This window comes from Trichechus manatus, unplaced genomic scaffold, assembly GCF_000243295.1.
Source record: "Trichechus manatus latirostris isolate Lorelei unplaced genomic scaffold, TriManLat1.0 scaffold00150, whole genome shotgun sequence".
Taxonomy (NCBI): Eukaryota; Metazoa; Chordata; class Mammalia; order Sirenia; family Trichechidae; genus Trichechus; species Trichechus manatus.
The window spans coordinates 545,102-556,035 of NW_004444086.1; the positions used below are offsets into that span (position 1 = coordinate 545,102).

Here is a 10,934-nt window from a genome sequence, read left to right on the forward strand (position 1 = left end):
GCTGTGATATGTAACCACGAGGAGATGGCCTTTTCTCAATGACTGTTTCAGTTCTCTCCCAAAATGATCTGATTTTTCAGTGCAGGAGTTTACTGATTGATGAGCCTCATTGTTCTGAAGACATTTAATCACATATGCCGGGTGATAATGATTGATTTTGCATTTCTTAGGCTACTTCACTTATTTGTATTTCTCGTGTATTCTTTCCTGTTCAGCTTCTCTGTCCTTCACATGCTAAAAAACAATCTCATCCAAAGAGAAAAAAGGGCATATCACTAAGCTTTCCCAAAAAGTCAGTCACCCACACGTGCCGAATTGAAAGAGGAAGAATATACTGCAAAGTAAACACACACACACACACACACACACACACACACACAAGTTAGGAGTGAAATATTTAGTCTGAAAATACTTAAAGCCTGATTGGATTTGTGCAATGAAAGCCCAATTAAAAAATGGATACATTACAACATTAATATGCCTACCAGGGATGGCGGGCTTCAAATTTTATTTTCCAGGGGACATGATTTCTGGTGACAATCATTGCTGTTTTTATAATTAAGAATACATTGACTATGACTCAATCAGTAATTATTTCATGGATATTATTTGCAAATTTGATTAATATTGTTCTTCACCATGAGACCTTATTTTACAAAAAAAAAAAAATCCTTTGTATATAACTACTAACTTTCAAACATGAAGGTTAAAAAATGTTACATTGTTTCTCTTTGGTTATTTTTTGTTTGTTTGCTTTTATTTTGCTATATAAAGTATTAGTTAAAAGACTGGATATTAAAGCCATACTACCTCGTATCAAATCCAGGGACATTTTACTAGCTATGTGAACACAGAGTACCTCAGTTTCCACATCTATAAAATGGGGATAATAATAATATCTATCTCATTTAGAACAGTTCCTAGTGTATTATAAATACTATATAAGTGTGTTGCATTAATTACTTTTTAAAAAGTATTTTTTTCTTGAAGAATCAAATATTGTCAAAAGAGTTCACAGTTCATATGGCTCTATTGTCTAATTTTGGAATTTTAGGTAGCTTTTAACCAATTCTTATCAATATACAGTTATTTTTATTTAATATAATATTTTAAAGTAGCTTATTTCATACTCACCTATATCAAACTTTGTCAGGCTCAGTGTACAAAGAAAATTAGGAAACATCTTCTGACACTTTGGAAATTGCAGTATTTCACACATATTTAGCAAATATAAAGCAGATATTTGTAAAAAAAAAAAAAGAATTTTATATGTCTTATTTTAAGGTTACAATTCTGTCTTATTTTAAGGTTACAACTCTGTCTTTAAGGAAATTAACATATAGTGCAGATCTTGCTAAAACCATTCTTATTATGGCCTACTGAAAGAACTTTTACAAGCATATTATCATTTATAACAAAGATCCTCCAAAAGTGGTGGCAAAGAAATGAACTCTTCAAATATTTTACTTCTGAAGTAAAACACTTTTCATTGTCTGAAAATCAAGAACAGTAAAAGAACATAATTTTAAATCAGAACAAAAAGTACTATATTTAATTAGTAACGATCTAAGATTTGGATCTAGATCAAGTTACAAGGTAAAGGCTCAGTTTGAATACGGATAATTTAATGGGTTGTAGCTTGTGTTAAATATGGTCACATATAAAATTATAAATTACTTTTTTAAGAATATATTAGGTTAGGAAAAATATATGTTCTCTATGAATTAAAACATTTAATATTTTCAGTTATTTGGATTTGTAAACATTGAAATTTGGCTGTGGTCCTCCAGTATGAGTTGGTATCATATTTTTCATTAAGCTATTTCCAGTATCACAGGCCTGGCTCATATGGCTTTGAATTATATGACCTGTATAAAATAAGAGAAAAGGTTATGGGAAATTAATCCACCATGTGAAAAAAAATAATGGTTTTAAATAGTATTCTCAACCTTGTGGGAAGTGTTCATAAATTAACACAACTCTGATATAAAAATTACTTAGATTTTATGATCAGTCATGCATCTGTTTACAGCAAGGTCCAAGGTTATGAATGTTGGACTTAAGAACAACTTATACTTGTCCTTTAATGTTATGTAAAGTTGCCCTCACTGTGAAAAGATTGAACCAACCCCTACTCACAACAAATTCTTCATAACAGTCACCTTCACTTGCTGCAAGTGCAGCTTTTAAATCATTGAAAAGCCTTTCAGCGTTTCCTTGCACTAAACCAAAAAACCTGTTGCTGTTGAGTCGATTCTGATTCATAGCGACCCTGTAGGACAGAGTAGAACTGCCCCATAGGGTTTCCAAGGAGCGACTGGTGGATATGAACTGCTGACCTTTTGGCTCTTAACCACAGTGCCACCAGGGCTACAAGAAAGGCTAACGAAGAACCATATGGACAGTACCGACTTACCTACAAATTTGACTTAAAGATACACTTAGGAATGGACCTCCTTCGTAACCCTGGGACTACCTGTATAGCAATAGTTTGCAAAATTGTCTTTAAATTGAGAAATTGACCTCCTTCCTGCTCAAGTATCCATTATGTGCCTCCTGCCACTACTGACAATGATCAGCAGAAGTTAAAGTGAATGGAAGCATTTCTGAGTCTATTTTCAAAGCACAACAGGATAATTCCAGAAGGGTGAGAGAATTATCAATTTATTTGTGGCATGTGACCTAAAGTAACTATTCCTAATTTACGACTCATTTTGCTAAATTATGGCCATGAGAAAAACCTGTTCTGTAGCACAGACACTTCAAGCTTGAAATCCATCTGAGAAAGTGATAAACTATTCTTCATTCACATTTCCATATTTGAAATTCTTAATATATTAGCAAAAGTCAATGAACTGTGAGCCTGTAGTACTAATAGCTTTACCTAAAGTGAAAAAAACAAAAAAAGGATTCTATGGTCCACTCATTCTTATGACTTTATCACTTTCAAGACTCCTATTTCTTTACTCCTTGTGTATTTTCAACTCACAGTGCCAAACTCTAATTAAAACTTGACGGTTCTTACACCTTTTGAGGACTATGGATTATATTCCAAGAAAAACACCATATAAATAAATGCACACCAAAGTTGGCAAACTTTAGGCAATATACGCAGTCTTTAAGGTCAAATATATATATATATTTATATATAAATTGAGAGCTCGATCTTTTTAAATAATGAATAGAAAGCAGATTTAAAATAAAAAAGATACCAGAATGTTTCCGCAGGTTAGCTCTAAATTTTTTTTTTAATTTTGCATTTTCAATCAGCATATATTATTTTTGTAATAAGAAAATCATTAACAAACATCATCAGTTAAATTTTAACTTTAAACTTCTATGCAAGAAAATTTTCAGAGAAAAAAATAACAATTATCTCTCATCATATTTCCCCTAGGCAGGCAAAAGAAGAGTGAGTTGGCTGTTGATAATTCTAAAACAAAAATAAACCATCTAAAAGTAGGTCTTTTGTTGTTGTTGTTATCACTATGTAATAGCAATTCTAAACAATTCCAGTGATGAAATACCCCTAAGTTCTCAATTAAACTACTGTCTGAACCTAGAGCTGGCCTCTCCAACCACACAGCCTAACGCCATTGCTGCTGATGTAATTCAGACTAGAGACATTTTTTTTTCCCCCTGATTAAAACAACACAGAATTGGATCTTTGTATCAGTAGAATGAAGAATAATGAAAATCTGACGAAAATAAACTTTAAGCTCGTAGGAAATTTTCACTTAAACCATTTTTAACTTCATGTTTTACAGGGACTGAAGAGGAAGATGAAGGAGATGACCTTTTGCTTCAGTCTGTGGATGAGTTTTGGTGGTTTCCTCACATGTGGAGCCACATGCAGCCCCATCTCTTCCACAATGAGTCGTCCTTAGTTGAGCAGATGATTCTCAACAAGGAATTTGCACTAGTAAGTATATATATATATATATATGTATATACATATATTTTTTGGGTGGAATTTTTCAAACTATGAAAAATTAGTTTTCCATTAGTTGATCATAAAATCAATTTATTAGGTTGCATTCAACGGAAATAGAGTAGAATAGAAAATATCAGAGTCCATCACATGCATTAAGGGTATCTATTGCTTTGTGAGGAGCCTAGTGGCACAGTGGTTAAGAGCTTGGCTGCTAACAAAAAGGTTGGCAGTTCACATCCACTAGCTGCTCTTGGAAACCCTATGGGACAGTTCTACTCCGTCCTATAGGGTCACTATGAGTAGGAATCAACTCAACAGCAATGGGTTTGGGTTTTTTTGTTTAATGCTTTGTGATATTTTCCTTCAAGTATGTGTGTATATGTGTGTTGGGTTGTGATATAAAATATATTTCAAAAAGTAGATCATTGTCAAAGTGTGCAATATCTTGTTTTATGGGAGGAGTCTTCTTGCATCTATGATGAGGAAAAAATAGTATTATCACCATTGTATCTCTGATGCAGCGTAATTAACCCTTCAAAAAGTTTTATTGGGAGAATGAATGAATTGATGAGCCAATGGATGTATCAACTGAATCATTAGAGCAAACCAGTGGTTCTGAAACTTTAGCATGTATCAATTTTACATAAAAGACTTTTAAAACATAGAGTGCTGGGCCCCAGGCCTACAGTTTCTGATTCAGTAGATTTTCAGAGAGGCCCGAGAATTTGCATTTCTAACAAGTTCCCAGATGACGCTGATTCTGCTGGGACTATACTTTTAGAACCACTGATCTAGACTAGGAGTTGGTAAACTACAGTCTTGGGTCAAATCTGGCCCAGCACCTGTTTGTTTATGGCCTATGAGCTAAGAAGGATTTTTACATTTTTACATAATTGAATAACAATCAAAGGAAGAATAATACTTTGTGATACATAAAAATTAGATGAAATGCAAATGTCAATGTCCATAAATAAAGTTTTATTGGAACACTGCCATGCTCATCCCTTTATATATCGTCTGCAACTGCTTTCTCACTGCAACAGCAGAGTTGAATAGCTTCAACAGTGACCATGTGCCCCCAAAGCCTAAAATACTTATTATCTGGATATTTACAGAAAAAATCTTGCCCACTCCTTCTCTAGATATTAATTAATCTATATATTCCTTTAAGAAGCTAATGAAAGACAGAGCTCTCTTCCCAGAAAAATACTCCTATGTACATTCTCACATCAGCACACATCGAGACATATAATCACAAAGCATTTGTGAATCATCTGAAAACTCTGGGACCCCATTTAGGAACCCCTGTCATAAGTAAACAGTTGTGGTTCTTTTGCCCTGAGCGATTGCTAATATGTTCTATTTTTTAAAACCACGTTAGGAGGCATAGGCCTAAGGCCAAATAAACACTATCATATTTTAGAGTTACACCTAGTTATGTTAACGACTCATGCCTCTTTCTATCTCTAATTCCCCACCTGTAAAAATGAAGATAATAGTAACAGCTACCTCATAATATTTTTATGAGAATGCATACAAAGTGCTTGGAGCAATTCCTGGCACAGGGGAAGTGCTCAATTGTTGTTATTTGCTGTCGAACCCATATATGCAGAGTAGAACTGCTTCACATGGTTTTCAAGGCTGTCACCTTTTGGAAGCAGATTGCAGGGTTGTCTTCACAGGCACCTCTGGGTGAGTTTAAACTGCCAACTTTTTGGCTAGTAGTCAAATGCTTACCCCTTTGCTCCACCCAAGGCGCTCCAAAACCAAACCAAACCAGTTGCCGTCAAGTCAATTCTGAGGGTAGAACTGCCGCATAGTTTTCCAAGGAGGGCCTGGTGGATTTGAACTGCCGACCTTTTGGTTAGCAGCCGTAGCAATTAACCACTGCGCCACCAGCTTTCCCCAGGGCACTCAGTCGGTACTATTTAAGTAACCAATTTTGACTTTTCTAAATAAGGAGTTTATAGTTATAGCTTGCTTTAAGAAAGCCAAGTATATATTTTTAATATGGATTTACTTAAACTTTAAGTAAATATGGATTTACTTAAACTTTAGGGAATATCTACTAAATTTTGCACTACTTTATAGCATAGTAAAATTAAGTAAATGCTTCCCTTTTCAAAGAATAAGCATACTCAAGTAAGCATACTGATTTTCTCAATACAGTTACCTTGAAAATAAACAATGTCTATCACTTGGCTTAAATCTTACTCTACTCACACTTTAAAGCCTTGCCTTTTAGGAATGTAGGTTATATTTCATAATGGTTGATTTTAGCTGTTGGTGTAATTTCTGTTTTAAAAGCCATGTCAAGAGCTCTGGGAAAGAATCAGATGTAATTGCTTTGTAATGAAATGTTGAAAGCTATTTAGAGTCCATTCAGAACAATTACATTTGTTTAGTCATCGTGGCTAGAAGCTAGACTAAAGGCTATAAATATATTTTGTAAAAAATAACTTATATGTTGCATAGTCAAAATATTACAAGTAAAAGGAAATCATTTAAACACACATGCTGAAATGACATTGTCTTTTTCCACCTGGAGTTCAGCTCAATAAAATACCTCAGGATTCTTCTAGCAGTGACATTCAGAACTTCACCTTTATTGTAAACATAACATGACAGTATATTCATGGTCCAGCAAGCTGAGAGATGTATTTCTTTCTTATTAAATTATTATCTTTCCATATTCAGATGACACTTCAAAACCATCAGCAGTATCAAGATAGCATAGGATAGTGGAAAGCTCCAAATGAGATCTTGGCAAGCTAAATTCTAGTCTTGACTGCTAGTAAACGTTCTAATAAACTCAACAACTTATTTAATGTCTTCATGTCTCAGATTCCTCCCCTGAAATGATAATGATTCCCTTTTTCATTCTCTAACCTACAACGTTTTTAGATAATTAATTTACATCAGCTCATCTGCCAACCAAAACCACTGACCCAGATAATGCCACTGTCAATTGCAGCTCTAAAATTCTATGATCATTGACAACATTGGTCCACAAATTTGGAATGAACATCTTGCAATACTCACCTGTGGAGCCACAAGCAGCCGCACCTCCACCACAAGTCATCCAAGTTACACCTAGTTAGCTAGAGAAAAAAATTGCTGCAATTGAGGCAATTACGGAAAGAGATTTTCAGGTTCAATGACCAGTTTGTACTGATAAAAATCTTGCGTGTTTAAATTCTTTTTTTTTATGCTATCCTGACATTCCTCACTAGTCCTTGGTATAACTTTGGCAGACAGAGGGATTGTCAGTCTCAAAACCACAGTTGTATCATAACATTTCCACAAATGATTCAAATGACACTTTAATACCTTCATATCGATATTTCAAAAATAAACAATCAACTGGAATGGTTTTATTTGTGGGATATCTACGAATTCTCTCTGGATAGAGTTTATTTCCTATTTTAATATGTATAAAAATCTTGGCTGCTTTTTCAATCTTTCTTTTGATAAAATAACCTTTATTAATGTAAAGCATAAAAAAAACCTGTTGCCATCTACTTCATTGCCTAATCCATAAGCACGTATGCATGCAGCATGAATGTGTGGGTGTTTGTGTGCCTACGTTGATGTTCTTGTTAGGTGTCTTGCAGTTGGGTCCAACTCATAGCAACCCCATGTACAACAGAACGAAACACTGCCCAGTCCTGTGCCATCCTCACAACTGTTGTTATGCTTGAGCCCATTGTTGCAGCCACTGTGTCAGTCCATCTCATTGAGGGTCTTCTTCTTTTTTGCTGGCTCTCTACTTTACCAAGCATAATGTCCTTATCCAGGAACTGGTCCCTCCTGATAACATCTCCAAAGTACGTGAGACAAAGTTTTGCCATCCTCACTTGCCAGTAGCATTCTGGCTGTACTTCTTCCAAGACAGGTTTGTTCATTTTTCTAACAGTCCATGGTATATTCAATATTCTTCGCCAGCACCACAATTCAAAGATGCCAATTCTTCTTTGGTCTTTCTTATTCATTGTCCAGCTTTTGCATGCATATGAGGCAATTGAAAATACCGACTTGGGTCAGAGGCACCTTAGTCCTCAAAGTGACATCTTTGCTTTTTAACACTTTAAAGAGGTCTTTTGCAACAGATTTGCCCAATGCAATATGAGTTTGATTTCTTGACTGCTGCTTCCATGGGTGTTGATTGTGGATTCAAATAAAATGAAATCCCTGACAATTTCAATTTTTTCTCTGTTTATCAAGATGTTGCTTATTAGTTCAGTTGTGAGGATTTTTGTTTACTTTATGTTGAGTTGCAATCCATTCTGAATGCTGTAGTCTTTTATCTTCATCAGTGCCTTGGTCATCTAGTGCTGCTATAACAGAAATACCACAAGTGAATGGCTTTAACAAAGAGAAATTTATTCTCTTACAGTCTAGTAGGCTACAAGTCCAAATTCAGGGCATCAGCTGCAGGGGAAGGCTTTCTCTGTCAGCTCTGGAGGAAGGTCCTTGTCATCAATCTTCCCATGGACTAGGAGCATCTCCACACAGGAACCCCAGGTCCAAAGGACACGCTCTGCTCCTGGCTCTGCTTTCTTGGTATGGGGTTCCTTTGTCTCTCTGCTTGCTTCTCTCTTTTATAACTCAAAAGAGATTGGCTTAAGACACTATCTAATCTTGTAGATCTCATCCATATAACTGCCGCTAATCCATTTTATTATATCATAGTGATAGAATTTACAACACATAGGGAAACCACATCAGATAACAAAATGGTAGACAATCATACAATACCGGGAATCGTGACCTGGACAAGTTGACATATATTTTTTGGGGACACAATTCAATCCATGACAACAAGTAAGTGCTTCAAGTCCTCTTCACTTTCAGCAAGCAATGTTGTGTCATCTGCATATCACAGGTTGTTAGTGAGTCTTCCTCCAATACTGATGCCACATTCTTCTTCATATAGTCCAGCTTCTCAGATTATTTGCTCAGCATGCAAACTAATGAGTATGTCTCACAACTTTCCTGACTTTAAACCACACAGTATCCCTTTCTCTGTTTGAACGACTGCCTCTTGGTCTATGTACAGGTTCCTCATAAGCATAATTAAGTGTTCTAGAATTCCCATTCTTCACAATGTTATCCATAATTTGTTATGACCCACATAGTTGAATGCCTTTGCATAGTCAATAAAACACAGGTAAACATCTTTCTGGTATTCTCTGCCTTCAGCCAGGATCCATCTGACCTCAGCAATGATATCCTTTGTTCCATGTCCTATTCTGAATCTGGCTTGAATTTCTGGAAGTTCCCTGTTGATGTACTGCTGCAACCACTTTGAATGATCTTCAGCAAAATTTTACTGGTGTGTGATATCAATGATATTGTTTGATAATTTACACATTCTCTTTGATCACCTTTCTCTGGAATGGGTACAAATATAAATCTCTTCCAGTTGGTTGGCCAGGTAGCTATCTTCAATTTTTCTTGGCATAGACAAGTGAGCATCACCATGGCTGTATCCTTTCATTTAAACATTTCAACTGGTATTCATCAATTCCTGGAGGCTTGTTTTTCATCAGTGTCCTCAGTGCAGCTTGGACTTCTTCCTTTAGTACCATCGGTTCTTGATCGTATGCTGTCTTCTGAAATGGTTGAATGTCCACCATTGCTTTTTGGTACAGTGACTCTGTGTATTCCTTCCATCTTCTTTTGATGCTTCCTGTTTTTTCAATATTTTCCCCGTAGAATCCTTCAGTAACTATATTGCAACTCAAAGCCTGAATTTTTTCTTCAGTTCCTTCAGCTTGAGAAATGCCAAGCATGTTGTTTCCTTTTGGTTTTCTAACTTCAGATCTTTACATATTTCATTATAATACTAGAGCCGCCCTTTGAAACTTTCTGTTCAGCTTTTTTGCTTCATCACTTCTTCCTTTTGCTTTAACTACTTGACATTGTCGACTCGATGGCAATGGGTTTTTTTGTTTTGTTTTGTTTTGTTTTTCTTTTTGGTACTTGACATTCAAGAGAAAGTTTCGGAGTCTCTTCTGACATCCATTTTGGTCTTTTCGTTCTTTTTAATGACCTTTTGCTTTCTTCATGTATGACGTCCTTGATGTCATCCCACCAGGTCGCCTGGTCTTTGATCATTAGTGTTCAGTGTGTCAAACCTATTCTTGAGATGGTGGGACATACTCAAGGTCGTATTTTTGCTCTCATGGAATTTCTCTAATTTTCTTCAGCTTCAGTTTGAACAAGCATATGAGCAATTGATGGTCATTCAGCCCCTGGCCTTGTTCTGAGTGATGATATTGTGCTTCTCCATCATCTCCTTCCACAGATGTAGTCGATTTGATTCCTGTGTATCCATCTTGTGAGGTCCATGTGTATAGTCACCATTTATGTTGTTGAAAAACACATTTGCAATGAAGAGGTCATTGACCTTGCAAAATTCTATCATACGATCTCTGTCTTTGTTTCTATCAATAAGGCCATATTTTCCAACTACTGATCCTTCTTTTTTTCCAACTTTCATATTCCAATCGCCAGTAGTTATCAATACATCTTGATTGCATATTTGATCAATATCAGACTGCAAAAGTTGGTAAAAGTCTTCAATTTCTTCATTTTTGGCCTTAGTGTTTGGTGCATAAACTTGAATAATAGTCGTATTAGCTGGTTTTCCTTGTAGGCGTCTGGATATTATCCTATAGCTCACAACATTGTACTTCAGCATATATCTTTTTAAAAAATTTTTTTATTGTACTTTAGATGATGGTTTACAGAACAAATAATTTCTCATTAAACAGTTAGAACACATATTGTTTTATGACATTGGTTAACAACCCCATGACATGTCAACAATCTCCCTTCCGACCTTGGGTTCCCTATTACCAGCTTTCCTGTACCGTCCTGCCTTCTCGTGCTTGTCCCTGGACTGTTGTGCCCATTAGTCTCGTTTTCCTCTATGGGCTGTCTAATCTTTGGCTGAAGAGTGAACCTCGGGAGTGACTTCATTACTGAGCTAAAA

At 35.7% G+C, this 10,934-nt stretch overlaps 1 protein-coding gene across 5 annotated transcripts in view; it reads left to right on the top strand.

The window, feature by feature from the left end:
* LOC101352400 (N-deacetylase and N-sulfotransferase 4) overlaps positions 1-10,934 on the top strand; it is a 493,510-nt gene that overhangs the window by 329,464 nt on the left and 153,112 nt on the right. For all 5 annotated transcript variants that reach the window (XM_004385892.2, XM_023740189.1, XM_023740187.1 and 2 more), the window contains one exon: positions 3,768-3,922. In XM_004385892.2, coding sequence (XP_004385949.1) covers positions 3,768-3,922 — 155 coding nt within the window. The remainder of the gene's footprint in view (positions 1-3,767; positions 3,923-10,934) is intronic.